Source organism: Rosa chinensis, chromosome 3 (genome assembly GCF_002994745.2).
Source record: "Rosa chinensis cultivar Old Blush chromosome 3, RchiOBHm-V2, whole genome shotgun sequence".
Classification (NCBI taxonomy): domain Eukaryota; kingdom Viridiplantae; phylum Streptophyta; class Magnoliopsida; order Rosales; family Rosaceae; genus Rosa; species Rosa chinensis.
The window spans coordinates 48,145,625-48,166,984 of NC_037090.1; the positions used below are offsets into that span (position 1 = coordinate 48,145,625).

At 38.9% G+C, this 21,360-nt stretch overlaps 1 protein-coding gene and 1 long non-coding RNA gene across 3 annotated transcripts; one reads left to right on the top strand and one right to left on the bottom strand.

Moving 5' to 3' along the window:
* Positions 1-1,609: 1,609 nt before the first annotated feature.
* LOC112191527 (probable glycosyltransferase At5g03795) lies at positions 1,610-4,498 on the bottom strand. 2 transcript variants are annotated; one of them, XM_024330892.2, is made up of 4 exons: positions 4,154-4,496; positions 3,426-3,981; positions 2,034-2,202; positions 1,812-1,948 (listed from the first exon to the last, which is right to left on the bottom strand). In XM_024330892.2, the coding sequence occupies exons 1-4, from the start codon at positions 4,380-4,382 to the stop codon at positions 1,940-1,942; spliced, it is 963 nt and encodes a 320-aa protein (XP_024186660.1). In that variant the 5' UTR covers positions 4,383-4,496; the 3' UTR covers positions 1,812-1,939. The 2 variants fall into 2 exon arrangements, with proteins under 2 accessions (XP_024186659.1, XP_024186660.1); XM_024330891.2 differs by having other exon boundaries at positions 1,610-2,202; positions 4,154-4,498.
* A 9,541-nt stretch (positions 4,499-14,039) lies between these two features.
* On the top strand, positions 14,040-15,376 carry LOC121052028. Its single transcript, XR_005807802.1, has 3 exons — positions 14,040-14,522; positions 15,144-15,208; positions 15,303-15,376. It is a non-coding gene; the product is annotated as an uncharacterized LOC121052028 (long non-coding RNA).
* Positions 15,377-21,360: the final 5,984 nt, after the last annotated feature.

Below are 21,360 nucleotides of genomic sequence, written 5' to 3' on the forward strand. Positions count from 1 at the left end.
TAAGTTTTCTTAATAAAAAAAATCATCAGTTTAAACAACTTGATGATGTTAAGCATTTGTAAGAAGACACGTGTCAACTTTTGAGGGCTATGAAAAAATTGACACAGGAAAATGGGACAGTGATCACCTCCCCACTTGAAGATCACGACATCATCATTTAATTATGCTTAATTAAATGTTGAGTATAATTAAATGTTGATGATAATTGAATGCTGATGTCATGATGATGCATTTTTTTGGTTTTTATTTATTTATTTCTATTTCCCAAATCACTTCTGCGCCGACTCATGGTTGACGTAGTGTTGACCTTCTTTTCTGTAGTATAAAATCCTCGTTTGCTCTATTTTTGCATTGATTTGTCTCGTTTCCACAACTCTATTGATTTTCTACAATTAAAACAAAAATGGATCTATTACATATTGATAAGTTTGAGAATTAGCCTAAATCTCAAGGTTTATGATGCAATTACGTGCATAAAAATACATGTAATCAAATATCCAAATAAAAAGGATTTTCGATTCTTGGCAGACCTTAGCTTAAGAGTCTTGATAACAGTGTAAGTTGATGTGGACTTATCAATATTCATTAGGAATTATGACAACTAAGTAACTTTTCTTGCAAAACAAGCAAATAGACATTCCTAGTATTCAGTGATTCCATGATTTTTTTTCCTCTTGATCATTACTGATTAACAGTCTCGATCACCTGGTCAGTTGATCATTACTGATTAACAGTCCCGATCACCTGGTCAGCAACTGACCAGGGATCATTTGCTCACTTACCGTCGACAGATCTCTTCCCCCAAAATTCAGATATCTTTCAACCGTCCGATTTCAATCGGACGGTAAGTGAGCAAATGATCCCTGGTCAAACTGACCAGGTGATCGGGATCGTACTGATTAAAATGTTATTTGCATATGGAACAAGAAAAATTTGGCCTAAATGTAATGAAATTAGGGAACTTTTATGGGAGACACCTAATTCTCAATGCATATTTATAGACCTGGACCCCTGCTCTAGTAATCACTTACAAGCATTTAAGTTCTCTGCCCCATACTGAATTGCATTCATCAGATTGCTGAAAGAAGAAGATCAAGCATGTTAATGTTCTTGTATCTCAGCCGTCACTTGTATTTGTGTGTTTTTAAATATACTTGTCTATATTGATTACATCTCACAATGATTCCGTTTCCTTTCTAGAAAGGGGGCAATGACAGATGTAGGTATTAATATTTTGTTTTAACCAGTAGTGAACTCGTCAAGGGAACTGGCTCACTTTGTAAAAAATTCAAAAAACTTAACTCAAGGGCTTCGGTTTGATAGCCTGCTACTGATGCCTCTGAGGCTTCGGTAAATCCAAAGGTAAGCCTGTATTCACTAGGATCTACCATGCAATTTCACCAAATAGATCTTTCATCTCATAACTCTTGAATTGATATCATATCACTTATCAGGCAAAAATGAAATAGAGATAAATGACCTCTTGCTCGTGTTCAGTTGGAAGGAAAGCTCTCAGGTAGAGAGATAAATGACAAATCATTTCTTTAGTTTTATTCTATTGTGGATTACAAAGCAGCAAATTGTCAAGATAAAAAATATGCAAGCTACCTTTACAATAAAAGAACTAACTAGATGAATCATATAGTGATAGATACAGAATCCGGATGAAATGGACAAAGTCATGTAAAATCATTTGTTGATTTGGAATGTTCAAAAGTGCTCAAGGAAACTGTTGACAAACTCCGACGGAGCCACAACTCGTACATAACCATGTTAAAAGCATCATAATCAGTAGGTAAAAGGTGCCATTGGAACTGTTTGCGCACCTTCAACACATTGCTTTTCAACCTCATGTATTCGTTGGAGCTGATTCCTTTAAGGATCTTCTTAAGCAACGGGATATCTAGAGTGGCAACAACGACTGAGAAGCTCTTCCAGTTTAGTATGTCTGCAAATGGTAAATCATAGTAGTTGGCAATTATCACTGGGACACAGCCATAATACAATGAATCTGCAATACGAGCTGTATTTACTTCAAATCCTTTAACGTGGAGACAGAACATGCTACCAAGCATTGCATCAGCATAAGATGTTTTAAGCCGACCAAAGTGCACAAAAATCTCAGGGTCATTTCTCCAAACTTGAAGAAGCCTTTCCCGTACTGGGGAGTTAATTCCTCCGGCAAAGAATGCAAGTTTTGTTCTGTGTCAAAGGGAAAAACTGAGTTCTAGTTCATTTAGAGATCACCACAATATATAATCAAAACATAAACATGAACCAGAAAAAAAAAAAAAAAAAAAAAAAACATTACTTATTTATACAAGTGTATTTTTCAATAAATGCTAGATTCACTTCTTGCAACTACTTCCTTTTTGAGAAAACATGAAATGAGATGAGACGCTGATTCTTATATTCTGTTCTAGAGAACTTCAATGATCAAGTACAAATGAAAACTTAATTGATGAGATTACCATAAAACTTGTAGATACTAGGACTCAGTTCACTTAGCTCACCATCACTTATTTACTATGAGAAAAGCTAAGAAGTGTGTGTCTTATGAATGCTACATTATGTAACACCTTCGAGGCTATCCTCAAATCTGCTCCATTCCAGTGAAGAAGAAAAGAATATTGACATTGTCAATTTACAAACCTAGCCTTAAAAGGTTCTATCTATTGGAAATCGATCTGAAATGGTGATTTCCTCCATATAAATATAAAACACCTTTCTTCTATAAAGGTATATCACTAGTAAACAGTGCACCTAGGTGAGTAAGTGAAGCTGAGTCTGGAAGGACAATCACAGCGACTCGATATACCCTATACCACCATATCAGCATCATTCACCTAAAAGGTGAGGAATTGTATCATATAGGCGCAATGAGGAGAGTGGACCTAATGGAACATATAGATTCAACCTTTTGGTTGATGGTTAGTATCAATTTTGTTCATATTGTTTTACTTGGCAAAATGGGAATTGACTAACATTGGTTTGATTTAGATTAGCGTAGCAACAACATTACATCAGTTCACAATCTTTAATGAAATATAAACAGCATTTGAAAGGGAAACAGCGTAAATGAGTAAAAGATGTAAATAGAAATCCAGGAAACAAATAAATAAAGTTAAGAGTGCATCTACTGTTGGACATCTGCAGATGATCAAGGAGATGCAACAGCAAGCAAGGACAAAAGTCTTCTTTTTTTTTTTTTTTTTTTTCTGATTTTGTTTACTGATAGTATACAGAATGTCAACTGAAAAGCATTGTATTCAGAAACAAGTAATCATGTTCATATAATTTGAATTTAGTTGCTCATAACCTATTGCTACTGATGATGAGCCTCTAAAAGAGGAAAAAACAATTCCAATTTGAGCATATGTCTAGTACAAAAAAATAGAAATAGCAAATGAAGGAAGTACATTCACCTATTTGATGATAGAAGATTAGGGGGCTCTTCTTTTCTGGGCCATATTTGAGGCAGACATGCATCCTTGTGAGTAATGTACCCAGATAGGAAGTAACTAGAAGAGCACACAACTTGAATAGCATTAAATTTGACTTGGGTTGCTTTTTCCATAGCTGAGCGTCCAATGGAATGACAAGCAACATAAAAATGATCTGCTCCACCAGTCCGGTTCCAATATTCGTACTTGTGACTAATATTGAAAATGTAATCTCTAATAAAATCTTGGATACCTGCCACACCAACTCTGGGGTCGTGCCGCAACCTTGCAATAGAGAAAGGTAAAAAGAAAAGATGTGCCTTGGTTGGATCTTTTGTGATGAAATGACTCTTCATCAGGACCTTCTTGAAGTAACTTTCACTGGCATAATTACCCGCAGGTTCGAAATCCACAGGCAAAAGTGCATTTGCAAAGGGATCATCTTTCCTGTGAGGATAAACATATATCTTAAAGCTCCTTTTCATTTCTTTATAGTCTTGAAGAAAGATATGCGTATCATGGAACACCTCGTTGTTTCCTGAACCATAAAAAAAGCAGCACGGCTAACTTGGTGAAACCTCTTACTCACCCACCCAGGCCAATGCCAAAACTTGTGCTTAATTACTTATATGCATACAATGTTGAGGGATTTACATGTTATAGATCAAGAATAAGATGTAAACATTTGAGCATTAAAGAAAGAGACATACCATTTGGGGCCGACTTAGGTGGTAGTGAGCGTTGACTTTGAGATGGGATGAGATGATGTGCAAAGGAAGATAGATTGGGTTGGGGAGGATGATGAGGGAAGAGATTAGAGGTTGTGGAAATGTAAAAGAGGATGAGAAGAGAGGTTACGAGGGCCAAGCTGGTCGGTATCAACAAAAAGCTTCTGGGAAGACGCTGCTGAGACAAATAGTAAATCACCAGTGAAGCCATGGATGGGTGCCGAAGCCAAAGCCAGGCAGCAGCACAAATACCATGTGGGGAAGCGCAACAAGAAATATGTTTTTACCTCTTGACTCTCAGCGACTTTGGAGTTTGGAATCTTCGGCATCGCAGCAGATTCCTTTTAATCACTTTTTTTTTTTTGTCTGATTCTTGACTTTCTTTTAGATCGGCCAATTATTAAATCTACTGTAAATCAAGTGGTCGTTCACTTTCCATTCGGCCTTATTAAGTGTCATGCCACGCATTTGGATCCAAGCCACAACTACGCTATTGGGGCTTACAGAAGTGGGTGTGGTATAGAAGGTTACAGAAATACATAATGTTCGTCTATTGACTTAGAGTCGTTGGTGATCTCGGTCTTGGGCCGGAAATCCAAGCCCGATGACTTATATCGATAGCGAAATGGTGAATATGAGATTTGGGCTAACCTTTTTCCTTAAAACTCAAAGCCCAAACAAATAGAAAACCCAAGACAAAAAGCCCGACTTTCTTCCTCTTCATTCAATCTTGCCTTCTTCCCTGCAACAATTGTATAAACATAGACTGAACTAAAAATCCTGAAGCGCGATCGATTCTTTCTGCTAGGTAGTGAAAGGCAAACCTTGTGACTAGTTAAAGAACATTCTTCTTCTTCCTTAAACCATGAGCGCACAATTCTCAATTTTCCTCGTTTACCTCGTTCCAAGTTTTTTGTCACTGCAGTTGCCTCTGTTACAGCGATTGTCCACCGTTGTAGCAACTTTTGCTTTCTCCCAAATCCTTGTCTCTCAAGTAAGCACATCTTTCCCCGATTTTAGGGCAGAAATTGTGTCTAAGTTGAAGAATAAATGTTTTATCCAGAAATCATGTGTTCCCAATGAAACCTCTATAAACGGAAATTTGGGATTGGAATTTGGCATCGAGCACAATCGAGTAAAATCCAGAAAACTTAGAAACTCCTAAAGCAATCAAGCATGAACCCAGCTCTTAGCCATTTTCTCCCCAAACCTTCTTCAAATCCACTTTTCTAGAATCCCCATGTCCAAAAATCCTCCAATTCTCTCACCGCAATATATTTCTAGCTACTACACACGTTGTTAGGCTCTGTTCATTATCTGAATCACACACAAAATCCTCTCATTAATCAATTATTGGGTTGATTTTGGCTTAGTCAATGCTTAATTCTAAAAGCACCCTCACAGACGTTTTAGCAAAACCATGCTTTCTCCTCATTCCCAGTGATTGCTCTGCTCAACCTACAATGTTGAGTATCGATATTGTGATGTTGAAGATCACACAAGAAGTCCTTATCAATAAGGCATAGAGAAGAACCTTGTGATGAGGTTGGTGCTCTCCTTGTCCACAAGCTTGAAAAAGAAGTCAGGTCAGGGACATCCCGGACAACTCACAGCGCTGTCAGCGCATCATTAGCAAAAGAGACTGTTTGCTAGTCAAACTAGATCATAGCCAAACAACTTCTATTCATATCTCTAAAATTGTCATTTGACTTTTTTTTTATAGTGAAATCCACATTCTCCCTTTTTTTTTTTGGTCAAAATTCTCATAAAAATATAAAATTTAAGTTACCAAAAAATAAAACATGGAGTCTGGATTGTACAATGAGGTAGTAGATTTCACTTTTTTAAGTGATAATTGACTTTATCATCTTATGTCATATTGCCAATAGCGACACAAGAGAGGGACAAAAAAAGTCTCTTCTTACCTCTATAAATTTTCTTCTGGATTTTGAAGTTTGATGCTTGATTAATTTATGTAGCCCAGGATAGGGCTTTTATTGGGATTTTATTTAAGATTTGCTTCTCAGTGAAGGAATATTGTTCCCAACTTACTACGAAATGATCATGCCCTTGGTGTGTCGTTTTTCACACAATGCTCAACCCACCTGAATGGTTGAATCACCCTCGAGGAAATGTCTTCTCACTTGAATCACCATCGAGGAGATTTATCCTCACTTGAATCTCTCTTGAGGAGATCCTTCTCACTTGAATCACCCCCTAAGGAGATTCCTCCTCTCTAGGATTCTTCTTCGAGGAGATTTCTCCTCACTTGAATCTTAGAGAAGATTTCTCCTCACTTGAATCACCTTTAAGAAGATCCCTCTTCACTAGCATCATTCCTCGAAGAGATCTCCTCACTTGAATCTCCCTCAAGGAGATCCCTCCTCACATGAATCACATTGAAGTATACAGTTGGTATAAACTCGATGACCTATTCATCAATACATAAATTTTGTACCATCTCTCGATTTTATTGGAAGAGGGGTATTGTGGGAAAATTAGGGAGGTGTCGATAACATATTGATTATTTGTAAAAGTAAAGTTGATGTCTATTAAGTGAGGAGGTCTAAATGCCAATTTTAAAGGTATAAATAGAAACTCTCATTGTTTAATCATGAATATTAATTTGTAAATAAAGGTTTGACATAGTATTACCATTTGCCATTCTTTAATTAAAGTGTTTTTTTTTTCTTTTGACAGCATCTTCCTTTGGTCTTATTGTTGGATGGACTCAACAGGGGAGGACCAGGAAAACGAGTTGGGACTAGACGCTTTCAATTCGAAGCTTTCTGGGCCAAGGAGGAAGACAGCAAGCAGGTAGTGTTGGATAATTGGCAAGGAGGTGGCAGGGGTCTGGATGTGAGAACTCAATTGGTGGGGGTAGCTAAGGGCCTTCAGTGTTGGAATGTGAATAGGTTCGGACACATTCCAAAGAAAATTCGTTACTTAAATAAAGAACTTGAGGTATGGCCTTTTGATAGTCTGGATGTGGAAGTACAGAGAAGGAGAAGGGAGATAGTCACTAAATTGAATACCGCTTTGGAAATTGAGGAATCAATTTGGAAGCAGCATTCCAGAGTTTCATGGCTGCAAGAAGGGGATCACAATACTAAATTTTTCCATGGTTATGCAAAGGGGAGAGGTAGAAGAAACCGGGTTTTGGGAATTAATAGTAGGGAGGGTGTCTGGAAAGAGAATGAGGAGGAGATTCAGAAGGCTTTCAGAGATCGTTTCTCTAGTTTATTCACTTCTGAGGGGTGTCGTCATATGGAGTTAGTTTTAGATGCTATTCCTCAGAAAGTTACGGAGGAAATGAATGGTAAATTGGAGAAGCCTTTCACCAGATTAGATATCGAAGAAGCTCTGAAGCAGATGGGGCCAGATAAGTCACCAGGGGAAGATGGATTTTCTACTAGATTCTACCAGACGTATTGGGAAGTGGTGGGAGAGGAGGTCAGTAAGTTCTGTTTACAGGTTCTGAATGATGGTGCTAGTTTGGGGGATTTAAACCATACTCTTTTGGCGCTTATGCCAAAGGTGGAAAAACCACAGAATGTCACAGACTACCGACCGATCAGTTTATGTAATGTTCTCTACAAGCTGATTTCAAAGGCAATGGTAAACTGTATGAAAGGGCTGCTTCCTGAGGTAATTTCTAGCTTTCAAAGCGCTTTTGTTCTGGGACGATGTATACATGACAATGTGATTACGGCATTTGAGGTGATACATTCCATTCGGAATAAGTAGACAGGTGAGGATCCGTTTTGTGTACTCAAATTGGATATAAGTAAGGCTTATGACAGAGTTGAGTGGATTTTTCTTCGAAACATTATGTCAAGGCTGGGATTCTGTGAAAAGTGGGTCTCGCTTGTTATGCGATGTGTGGAATCTGTCTCTTTCAGTATCTTATGGAATGGGAATGTGATGGGAAAGTTTCAGCCATCTAGGGGCTTGAGGCAAGGTGATCCATTATCACCATACCTCTTCCTCCTTTGTTCGGAGGGTCTCACAGGTTTGTTTCAGAGGGCGGATAGGGATGGTTTCATTCATGGGGCTAGAGTGAGTGAAGGGGCTCCAACTATCTCTCATCTTTTGTTTGCGGATGATAGTCTACTATTTGAGAGAGTGGAGATGCAGGAAGTGACCCATCTGAAGCAATGTCTATTATTGTATGAGAGTGCTGCAAGACAGAAAATTAATTTTCAGAAATCGGCCATTTCTTTTGGTCCAGGATTGGTGCAAGCACAAGAAAGTTCTCTTGCTGATTTCGTAGGGGTCCCAGTAGTTCCTTTTCATGAAAAGTACTTGGGGCTACCCACAATTGCGGGGAGGAATAGGAAGGAAATGTTCAAAAAGATTCATGACTGTCTTGATCATCACTTGCAGGGATGGCAATCAAAGGTATTGTCTAAGGCTAGCAAAATGGTGTTAGTGAAAGCAGTTGCCCAGGCTATACCATCCTACACCATGTCGGTCTTCAGGCTTTCCAAAGGTATTTGTCGTACTTATAAGTCAAAGGTAGCTAAATATTGGTGGGAATGAGGTGGGAAGAAGAGGGGTATCCACTGGTGTAAATGGGATATGCTTTGCAAGAATAAGACGGAATGAGGCCTGGGGTTCAGAGACATTGTGTGCTTTAATCAAGTGTTACTCGCAAAGACCATTTGGAGGATTGTTCTACATCCAGGATCTTTGGTCAACCATCTACTACAGGCAAAATATGTAAATGGGGGTGATTGGGCAGCTGCGTCGGTTGGTACAAAACCGTCCTTCATCTGGAGGAGTTTGGTATAGGGAAAGGAGCTGATGTGTGCTAGTATTCGGTGGAGAGTAGGGACTAAAGCAGCAATCTGGATATGGGAAGACAAATGGCTACCTACACCTTGGTCTTTTCGGGTGGTTACGCCCAGATTTTTGGAGAGTAATACGACGGTGAATCAGCTGATGGTGCAGCCAGGTATGTGGAATGTAGATTTTATACGTAGCAACTTTCTTGTAGTGGATGTGGAGAAAATTTTATCTATTCCTCTTTGTGAAAGAAGTGGGGGAAATGTGGCTATATGGCACTAAACAAAGGATGGTTATTATACTGTGAAGTCAGGCTATTGGTTAGGGATGGAATTAAAGCGGGTGGGGGTACATACTGCTTGTAGTGGTGAGAATGCTGTTTCAAACTCCAAAAATATATGGAGTATTAGCTGGGGTCTTTCGGTCCCAAACAAAGTCAAGTTGTTTCTTTGGAGAGCTTGCATGCATTCTTACCATGTGCTGAGCGTTTGTTTAAACGCAAAGTGTGCTCATCTGATGTCTGTGGGAGGTGTGGTGTGGCACAGGAATCGGTTTTGCATAACTTGTGGGAGTGTCAGAAGGCTCGGAACCAGAGCCGGCTTAGAGCAAGTGCAACATGAGCGACAGAACAGGGCCTCCAAATTTTGGGGCCCTACTTCAAGTTCTAAGAAGCTTTAACATATATAGAGAAGGGCCTCAACGCATAATCTAGTTGTTGTTCAGGTGGCACTGAACCTTTGTTTTTCCTCCTCTTTAGGAGTTCAATCCCCCCCCCCCCCCCATTGCATGTCTCTTGCTTCAATTTTTTTTTCCTTTCCTTCTCCCCCTTCCCTTGCCATACTTTCCTGGTATACTGCAGGGCCCATACTGTATTTATCTTTGATAATTCAATTGTAATGTTGCTTCTTTTAATGAAATTTTTGTAACAAGTTTTAGTATGAATTTTTCTTTTCAAGAAGTGAAAATGTAATATAAGATAAAAGATTTTTTTAATCTAAAAAATAATTTTGTATAATATTTTCTATATAACAAAAATTTTCAATGGCATATTCGACCGCAAAAAGAGGGCCTCACTTTTTAATTTTGCACAGAGCCTCGAAAACTTTTGAGACGGCTCTGCTCGGAACGTTTGGAAAATTACTTGGTTGGGAGGCATTGTGAACTGTTGGCGAGAACGCTCGTTTATTGATCTGGTTCATAGAGTGGCTGCAATAGGTACAAACAAAGAGGTGGAACTGTTTGGGCTACTTTCTTGGTGGATTTGGAAGGGTAGGAACGATGTACTGCATGGAAAACCTTAAATGGACCCACTGATCCTTGTTCAACGGTGTCTGGAGTGGCATGAAGAGTTATCCAAGTTAATGGGTAGCAACTCTGTTGCTGTTACAAGTGCGACACGAGTGGGTGAGTTGGCTATCGAGGTTAGTAATAATTCTAATCCAGCTATGTTTTTTGATGGTGCTGTGAATAAAGATACTGGAATTGTCGGTTTGGGAGCTGTGGTGTTGCGGTCAGATAGGAGTCTTTTGGGGGCTTTATCGATGCCATAACCTTTCCTTCTCACTCCGGCAACAACTGAAGCTCTTGAGTTGTGGCATGGGCTTAACTACTACAAGGAGTTAGGGGTTCAGAGTGTTGTAATAAAAGGAGATGCCCTTAATGTGCTTAATGGACTAAAGGTTGTTGGTTGGGACCTTAGCGAGATTGGAGGAGTATTAGATGCAGTGAGATTGATGATGCATGAGTTTGAATTGGTGTCTTGGAAGCATGTGAAGAAGCACTTTAATGCCATAGCCCATCACTTGGCCATATCCACGCTGACTCTGCCACAAGCTTGGTACTATAAGGAGCAGGGGCCTTTTATGGCTTTATGACTTAATTGCTGAAAACTAGTTATTTTGCTTGGGGTGCTCCGTTGAGCATAAGTCCCCATTTGGATGTAATCCTTTATAGTCAATAAAATTACCTTTCAATAAAAAAAAGTGTCGTACTTAGATTTTTTTTTTTTTTTGTGAGGAGGAAAAAGGAAATTACAACGAGAAACCCCTACTACAACCAAGACGTACTAAACTTGTCGAAATTGAACGCTGAGAGGGCAGATAAAGGAAGCTTCTCTTTCCAAGTAATTGGGTTCTTCTAACGATGACCTTGGTTTGCAATTGCATCAGCTACAAAGTTAGCCTCACAGGGAATATGATCGAAACGGATGTGATCAAAGGTGGCTGCCAGGTTGAGGATGTCTCTTACCAAAGTTCTGAGGTGCCAAGACAGCAAATTATGTTTATTAACAGCATCAATGAGGAGCTTAGAATCTCCTTCTACCATAATCTTCTTACAGTCGAGGAGATAGGCATGATAGAGGCCATCTCGGAGAGCATTTCCTTCAGCAATAGGGACAGAGGCAGTTCCCAAATTCCTTGAGCAGGCAAAAATTGGAGCTCATTCATGGTCTCTAATGATGAACCTGGCTGCAGCAGTAGAATTTTTGATAATCGAGCCATCAAAGTTAATCTTGAAGAAGGGCACCCATCTAATGTTGGATGGATAAGAACTCTATTGTTGGCTAGGACGCCGGTTCAACAATCTATAATCGTTTCCTGTAATGGTAGACAAAAAAACAACAACAGAAGGGGGGGTTGTTTTTTGTCTGAAAATCAAATTATTTTTTGCCTCCCAGATTTTCCAACAAATTAAAATCCTATTCTCGGTAGTTTTCTTACAAAAACCAGACTTAAACCAAGAAAGGAACCAGTCATCAAAGCAGGTAATATCTTAAATATTCAACCCAGCAGCCTGCCAAACTTTTGTTGCAAAGGGGCAAGAGAGAAAAAGGTGGTTTATATCCTCAACCCAAGTGCAGCAAAAAGGGCAAGATGCAATAAAATCGGGATTAAAACGAGCAATTCTAGATCTTGTTTTCAGTCTCTTCCTGGTCAGAAGCCAGGAAATTTTTTTAGCCTTAGGTGGGATACATAATTTTCAGATATTATTTAGAATTTTACCTCTCTCCACAGGAGAAGTCCAATCACATTACATCCAAGTAGCAGATTTTATTGTAAATTTACCATTACGGAAAGGGCCCCAAACAAATTCATCCGAAATAAAGGAAGTTGGTAACGGTATACCAGAGATATGATTAACCACCTTTGGAGGTAAAACATGATTTAGTTTTGTAATATTCCCGCAACCATTCATAATATAATCACTAACATTCTCATTCAGATCAATAGAGTCTGTAAGATGATTAAACAAAGGGAATTGATAGGCCCAATTGAAAGTCTAAAATTTCACAGTCGTTCCATTACCTATAATCCACCACATACCCTCATTTAGAATATCTCTGCTATCTAGAATTCCTCTCCAGGCCATAGAGTGATTAGCTCTAGGCTTTTGGTTAAAAAAGGAGTGCTTTCGGAGATATTTCCTACGAACAATATCAACCCACCAGTTATTATTATCAGAAATTATTTTCCATCCTAGTTTTGCAAGGGCATCCTTATTAAAATAAGCTGCTGGTCGAATACCAAGCCTTCCAAGGCTTTTTGGCTTACAGACATGCCTCCAAGCTACTGGGGGGGGGGGGGGGGAGCAAGTATCATTCCCCAGAAGAACTTTTCGAGTTTCAGAATATATAATTTTGGTGACCTTACTAGGATATTTGAAACAAGAAAGAACATGGTTATGTATTCCGGAAACGTTAGAATTGATTAGAGTCAACTTACCAGCTCTAGAAACAGCACCCTTCTTCCAGCTATTAAGCTTACTAGAAATCTTTATTAACAGCTCCTTAGCATTCAACGGATCTTTCCAAAAAACAATGTAATGTATGCCCAAGTACTTACCTATAGTTGATCTATGTTGTATTTGCACTTTTGTAGTCTATTTGTAATATCATTTTTAGTTCTATTAGTGATTCCAATAGAGTAAAATATAAAGGACTTATCATAATTAATTTTCTGATATGAAGCCCGGGCAAAAGTTGGCAGGAAACTTGCTAAATAACTAGCCATTTTGTTGGAGGTCCTAGCAAAAATCAGACAATTATCAGCAAATAGCAAATTTGAAATTCTAAAACCGTTGGGAGAAGAAAGAATGCCTATATGATTCTTTGACTTGCTGGTGGCAGCAGTTAGATTTCAAATGAAAGGTTCCATACAAAGAATAAAAATATAGGGGGAAAGAGGATCACCCTGCCTAATTCCTCTAGAAGGGGCAAAGTGACCCTCTTGCTTAACATTAATCAAGATGGAAAAGGTAGTGGAAGTAATACAATTCATAACACGATCTATCCACTGTGAGCAAAACACAAATCTATGAAGGCAAATGCGTATATAATTTCGGTCTAAGTAATCATAAGCCTTTTCTAGATCCAGATTTAAAGCCATGGCCCCAGAATTAGCTTTTTCTTATTGAAAAAGGAGAACAATTCATGAGAAATCAAGATGTTATCAGTAATATTCTTACCAGGTGCAAAGGCTCCCTGGTTTTTTACATATGCAATTCTCTAGTAAGGGCTTTAGTCTAGTGATCAGAATCTTAGAAATGATCTTGTAAGAAACATTGCACAAGCTTATTGGTCTATAATGATTGACAATCTCAAGAACATCAACTTTAGGAATCAAAGCAATATTAGTATGATTAATAGGCTGTAAGGAAGTATTATTTTAAAAGACATCAATAACCATCTTACTGATTTTGTCCTGAACCAGACTCTAGTGTTTCTGGTAAAAGAGTGCATGAATTCCATCAGGACCCGACGCCTTAAGACCCCCAATAGCCGAAATAGCAGACTGGGTGTAATGCCCCGTACCCTAAAATTTTTACTAGTTACATTTTACCGTTATTGACCGAGGAGTTGACTTTTTCTTTTGTCGGTTAAGTTAGGAAATTTCCTTCAGAGTGTCATAGTATACGTAAAATCGAGTTCGTGGGCACGTAGTTTGTTTAAATCGGAGTTTCTACGGGAAAGTTATGACCAAATGAAAATTTACTATTCATGGTTGACATTTAAATGGAGGGTTTCCATTTTGGGAAGAGAGAGAAAGTGACAAATCAAGGAAAAATCGGGACAAGCCCCAGCTCTCCCTCCCTCTTTCGTTTTCTTTCGCCGCCGAGCCTTCTCCGACAAAATTCGTCGCCATCCGGCCAACCCAGGGGACGTTGTTCACCATGGCATGATCCTCTCCTCCTCCTTTCCCTATTCATGTAAGTTTTTCACCTTGGGTAGCTTTGATTTTGGAGATTTGAAGAGAAATTCCCAAAAATGGGAAATCGGAGATTTGATTCGATCTCCGATTTCCGGCCGGATTCCTTTGGGGTTTTGGTTGCTGGTGAAGTGCTAAGCATGTTTCCAACCTTGTTGCAGCTTGTTGTGGCCTAAGGAAGTGGGATTGATGATGAACAGTGGTGATGAACAGTAATCATCCGATTTCTTGATTTTGGAGTGAAATTCTAGCTATTTCTGCTTAGAATTGGTTGTTGTTGCAGGTATTTAAATTGTTGGGCTTGTTGTGGAGATTGTGTAGGTGAGATTTGGTGGCCGGTTTTGGGTGTTGGAGTGGAGGTGCGTGAATGCCCCGCACCGCACTGTTGGTGGCGTGTAGAGGCTGCATCAGTTCATTAGAAATGCTTTATTTTAGTTGTTAAATTATGCCTATTATTGGGAACCCTTGTTTGTCACTGTTTTTGCATATTGATGTTGGATGTGGTTTTAAGGGTGTTAAGATTATAATTTTGGGTTGAGATCATTGGGAGGTTGGAGAAGTAAAATGGGTTATAGGATATTAAGGAGAAATTGGAAATTTGGAAGAAAATGTATTTATAACCTTGTTGACTAATTGTTGGTTGAGGAATTGGAGATGGGGTTGTAAATTGAAAAGGAAAAATTAAGAAAGAATTTGGAAGTTTCGGAAAGGGAATTATTTTATAATTTGGTGGTTAATTATGGTTAAGGAATTGAAATTAAATTGGCTATGTTATCGAATCGATCCTTGTGAAGGTTAAAGTTTCACTGAGGACGTGGAAATCATTAAGAAAATTCTGAAATTCGAGAATTGAATCCTAAATTGGAGAATTTGGTCGTTAGAAGAATTCTGTGTAATGAGTAATAATTTTCAAAGGATTAAGCTTTGTTTCTTAGATTAATTCCTTATTAAGGTTAATTATATCCTGCTAATTATTACAGGACGTACTGAACCCTCAAGCGAGGAGGACACGGGCAGGCAGCAGGATTAGCTGCGAGATTCACCGGTGAGTGGACCTTTATTTTATTTAAATGATGCATGCAGCATGGCATTAAATTATAACTTGATTATTGTTGAAATAACCAGATTTTCGTGGAAAGAAATGTGTTTACAGAAACGAGTTGGCAAGGAGGCTATTTTGGGCGCATGCGTACATTACCTAGTCGGTAGTCCCCTCCGGTGAGTCATCTGGTCGGCAGTCCCCTCCAGATGAGATAGTTAGTCGGCAGTCCCCTCTAATTACCTGTAGTTAGTCGGCAGTCCCCTCTAACCATTGCCTCCTACATTCCGGTCGGCAGTCCCCTCCGATGCGACATCTGGGTGGCAGTCCCCTCCAGATGGCATGAGATGACTAGACAGCAGTCCTCTCTAGTCATCGAACGAGTTTTCTTAAAATGATAATTCAAAAAGGATTGAGTTGGAAACGTTTTGTAAATCTCACTGCATGCCGGATTTTGTTAACAAGAAAATGGGGAAGCATTCAATTAATTGTTTCATAACTTGTTTTAGTTTTGTCCACTCACTCTAACGGATTTTAAATGTTTTCCCCCTGGGCCATTTGGTTTTAAATGCCCAGATTTCAAATTTGCTGAGATCGCGTCCGGGAACTCGAGGCATAGGAATCAGCACTTTCATTTTGTTCGTAGGTTATTACTTAACCTACCTTGTATGATATCGGCTTAGTTATGTAGAATTGCTCTGATAACCCTTTTAAATTTGGAGAATGCTATTGCCTGAGAATTTGTTATCGTGTTGAAGTTGTGATGGAATTCGTACTTTCTGGATGTAACATATACACTTGAAATGTAAATATTAGAATGTGTATCTGAGTAGGAGTTTAATTTTAATCATGTCCAGGTTTTGTAAATTTTTGGGTAGTCCATTTTAGGAGAGGTTCTGCCGATTTTTTGGTAGGATTTCACTTAGAGTGGGCCCCACAGGCTCGTATCCGGGTTTCGGGGTGAAACTTGGGTCGGGTTCTGTCACTGGGTCTCTTCCAAGGTAACTGGTTTCATAAGTGAGTCATTATCCGAGTTTCCAATAACAGGTTCAATAACCTCAGTAAAATTAAAGGCTGTCTGCACATTAAAACAGCTAGAAGCTTTAAATCTGTCCCGGAATTCCTGAACAAAAACATTACTAATATCATCATGACTATCAAGCTAGTATCCCAGATTGTTTTTAATCTTAAGGATTTTGTTTATGCTTTTCCTTAGACTTGCTTGAGTCTGAAAAAATCTGGTATTTTTACCCAGGGATAACCAACTGGCTTTTGCCCTTTGTGCCCAATAAAGTTCTTCTGCTTTCTCCAAATGTAAGAAAGAGTGAGTAAGATTCAGAACCTTGTTTTGTAGAAAATTGGAGGTAGGAAACATCATTAACTAGTTCTGGTAAAAAATAAGATCACGCTGTAAAATATTGAGGTTCCTGAAAAGCTTTCCATATTGCTCCTTGCTCCAAAAGGCCAATTTGTGGGTAAAAGCACCTGTGATAGTTAAGAAATTTTTAAATGGGTCATTATCATAATCAACATTCCAAGATTGTTTAACAATGTTGACAAAATCAGGATGATCAAACCAAACCGCTTCAAGTTTAAAAGAGCAAGCTTTCAGTTGTTGTTTTGAGTAAGTACTAAGCAATATGGGACCATGATCTGATCCCACAATTGGTAGATTCTGGAGAGAAAAGTTTTGGAAATTTTGAACCCAACTTGGGTTAGCAGTAACCCTGTCAAGTCTTTCATAAATAACTGTATGATCTTAGTGTTTATTTGACCAAGTGAAGGGAATACCCTTAGCTCATAAAGAAATCATATTTAAGCTATTCAGGAATTTAATGAAATTTTGCATGTAAATATTATACGGAGGTAAACCTCCGCACTTCTCAGAGGCAGAAAGAATGTTGTTAAAATCACCCATTAAAATCCAAGGATCTCCATTAGTGGGTTGCAGAGAACCAATATCATTCCAAAGTTGATTTTGCAATTGTTTTTGAGGAAACGCATAAAGAAAAGTAACAAACCAAGTCAAATTTTTTACAGAGCCTATAATACTGCAATGAATAAGTCTCTCATGGTAATGAATAACAGAAAAGTTAAAAGTAGAAGAGTTCCAAAGTAAAAGGAGTCCACCAGATTGTCCATCAGAGAGCACATAATCACACTTATCAAAATAGAAAGCAAAACGAGAAGAAATTTTATTAACCTGACTAATGTCAGGTGTCCTGGTATCCAGGACAAACAAAACATCTAGCTGCAGTCCAATCACATAATATTGAAGCTGAGCTAGACACCCTAGCCAGGAACTACCTTGGCTATTCCAAATTAGGCATCGCATGGCTTAACAGAGTGGTTGGAGGTTGATCCTAAATCTTGTCTCTCACTAGTTTCCATAAGTTCTAACATCTGCCTAGTTCATTTTTTGGAGCTCAGGGCCACATGACAGGCACCACTAGAGCCAGGAACAGGGAAATTAGCCTCATCTTTCAGCAGAGCATCAATATCCCTAAATTTAGGGACTTCGAATGCATCGAGGTACTGATCCACCTCTTGAGAGGAGTCTGAGGAGAGAACAACAACATCCTTCTGTTTGGCTGCCGCAAGAACGGGTATAGTAGCCGCAGCAGCCGAAGTACAAGCAGCAACAACCTTAAAGGAGACACCCGAGAGAACGACATTTGATCCTTTAGGCTTGGCAGTGTTGGGACCTTGTTGTAAGCCACCATTCTTTGGGAAAAACTGACCTTTCCCCTTTCCCCTCAGAGAAACGATCTTCCAAGAACCATAGTCTTGATCCGGATCCTAATCTCCAGCATTTGCAGAAAAGGTTCCCGTATTGGTTCCATAATTTCCCGCATCATAATAATTAAACATTGGTTGTTGGAAGATGATAGAGATATCATTTGAAAGTAGAGGCTTAATGAACTCATTATTAGCCATGTCTGCTGGATAAACCACCTGCTCATTCTCCATTCTTTCAACCATGAAAAAACTGTCCTTAATATTTCTTCGAGAACAGATGTGATTCTTTTGGCGGTAGAGGCCACATCTAAAACACACCTCGAAAATTACTTCATAAGAGACCAAAACAAATGTTGGAGACTTACCATATGGATTATTGACCAAGACCATTCTTTTCAGAGGGTAGCGCAAATCCAGCTCAATCTTGATCCTTGCAAACATCGTTTTCTTGCCTGATAGGGTGAGCTCATAAGCCATAACATAACTACCAAGATACTGTCCTAGGTGCCTGAGGGAGGACTCGTTCCAATGAGGTAGAGGCAGATTGGGTAGTCTGACCCAGAACATTAAGCGGTCAATAACAGTGGTTGTGGCATCAAACTCTAGGGTCCATCTTTGGATCCTGAAAAGCCTACTCCTAATGTACCAAGGCCTATTGCAGGGATGAAGAGGACATCCTATTCGTTGTTGAACTCAAAATAAAACCAATTGTTTGCCAACTTGGTCATATTGATGACTTTGTTAAGGTTATTCCAGAGTTCGGAACACTTGCTGAGAACAACATCTGGAGTGACCATGTAACGTCCCGAACCTAAATTTACCCGTTTACTAGTCTTTCGATCGGCAAACGACATTCACATTTACTTTTGACTCTATTTCAATCTTTTAGGGTCCCTACAAGATGACTTTTTGTTTGGATAAGTTTTTGAGAAAACATTCTTCATGAAAGTCTTAGAGGACGTTAAACCGAGTTCGTTGACATGTGGCACGTTAAAATCAGAGTTGTAACGAACAAGTTATAGGGTTTGAAACACATTGGCAATTTTGTAAATTTAGGAGATTTTGTGGTATATTGGGGTGTTTCCCAAGAAGTCATTATTTTCGGGCTTTCCCTTTTGGGAAGCTGAGGAGAGAGAGGGAAAATGGCAGCAAGCTTGCCAGCTTCACCGGTGAAGTTTCCGGCCACCCCTAGCCGTGAAACCGACCATTCCTGGACCGCCTCATCTTCCTCTTCCTCCTTGTGGCAGTGGCATACGACGTTAATGGTGGTAGACGGCGCAGCTAGCTCAATCTCCAGTGAGCTCAATTTCAATTTTTCCAACCGATTCATGATTTTCTGGCCATTATAGGCAGCGCCACCATCTGGGCTTTTTAGCTCCTCCCTCCACGATCATAAGCCACTAATTTTTTTGCTTCAATTCAGTTGGAGGAAGGAGAATCGAATATTTGAGCCAATTTTGGGGGTTTCGGAATTGAGGTAAAATCGGCCCTCTACACTTGAAATTGATCAATGTTGTAGTTATAAAAGATGTTGAGGATGATGAGACGATACTGTGGATGAAATTTGGTGACTGGACTAGGTGTTGGATGGCGGGGCGTGGGGCCCACGCACAGCCACTGTTGGTGGCGTGTAGGGCCAGTTTTGAAATTCTGTTTTTGGCTAGATAATTCAATTGTGAGTTAAAGAACATGTAGATATGATTATTGGTGGAACTCGGAGAGGTTTGATATTGATTTTGATTTTCTGAAGTTTGATAGTTTGGTTATTGAGTTACGAGAATCCGACCATCGAGTTTCTCTCGGTTCTGCCCTATAACCTTTAAATTAATGAATTGGTGTTAATGGTGAAGTTTTGATTAAATCGGGAAAGAAATGAAAATGTTGATTTATGAGGATATGATATGGGAATCGTATTTAATTTCCGGATTGTTATTTATGAATTATAATTGTGTACAGGGCGACGTACCGAGCTACTACTCGATGAAGGAAACTGGTTGCGTGGTCGCCTAAATAGTACTGTGAGTGGACATTTGATTTTAAATAATTATGCATCCAGTATTTGATTTATTTTATTATGTTCCGGTTGAGATTTAATATGTGATTTTACGATATATTGATTCCCTTTAATTGTTGATTTATCAGAACTTTCTAAATTATATTTAGTGGCATACTGATAATTTTTGAGTATTTGATATATCAGGATTTATGAAATATGCTTCTGGTGATTATTGAGGATTTATGGAATTAATATTGAGTTTTCTTTTTTGGAAGCATTTATTGATTTTTGAGCTATGAGAAGTGGTTTTCGGAAAGTGATTGATTGAGAAAATATTATGAGAATTAAGAAATTTCAAGGATTATTGGGATATTGAGTGATTTATCGAGATTTCTTGATTTATGCTTTCGACGATTTATGGATGATTTATTTAATTAATATCGGGTTTCTTTCTTAAAGCAATTATTTGAGAGAGTTTGATTCCAGTTTATTGAGGAGGTAAATAAGTCCGTGCATGCATGCATTACCTGGTCGGTAGTCCCCTCCAGGTAAGTCTAGTCGGCAGTCCCCTCTAAATTTAGTAATTTAGTTTACATTTGAGCATTTATTTTAATTTGGTTTATCACTCCTTATTGAACCTTGGCCGGGTCAATATCGATCACCATCTGTGATCAGAAGCTCTAATACCAAACTGTCACGCCCCTGATTTTTAACAACATTAAAAATCAATATATAATCCCATACTTATATATGTGCGATCGTTCAGCCATCAATACAAAATACCTGGAAACTTTTCCTTTTTAACCCAAGTACACATTGATGCCCTGAACCCACAATAATAACATATACTCACCCTCCACAGAGTTATGTAATACAACAGCTTACGAATTAAATTGCCACAACAAAATAAAACGTAAATACTCCTCAGAGCTCACCACAAGCGGAAGTCTTAATAACGGTAAAGTCACATAAATGGCTTCCCACCGTTAAGTTGCAAGCACGCTACCTCAGCATCAGCCACGATTATCCTGACCTGCAGAAATAACCCCTACACCGTTTGAATGGTGTACCGGGTTGCCACACAACAAACTCGGTAAGCTTTCGCAAGCTCGTATGAGTAACTCAAAATATACACTCACAACTCATCCAACGAGAAAACCCATCAACTCGTGAAAAAGAACCACACACCTTGTTTTCCCAACACAACACATTCTTTTCCCAAAAGAACACAACACAATCACTCCGTGACAAAAATCATATTAATTGAAACTCTGACGATTTAAATATGATCCACAAGTCCTCCCCAGACATTTAAAAGAAAGCATCCCCGAAACTCCTTTTTAAAAACACGTACTCATGAGCATCAGATAGCTCCCCGCTACCCCCCATGCTGTACCAACAACAAATCAGTCCAACCTAGACA

Coding starts and splice junctions, on each gene's coding strand:
- LOC112191527 (XM_024330891.2), bottom strand. CDS start 4,382: ATGGCTTCACTGGTGATTTACTATTTGTCTCAGCAGCGTCTTCCCAGA. Junction 3,982..4,153: donor ACCTAAGTCGGCCCCAAATG/GTATGTCTCTTT, acceptor TTTATGGTTCAG/GAAACAACGAGGTGTTCCAT. Junction 2,203..3,425: donor AATCTTCTATCATCAAATAG/GTGAATGTACTT, acceptor CCTTTGACACAG/AACAAAACTTGCATTCTTTG.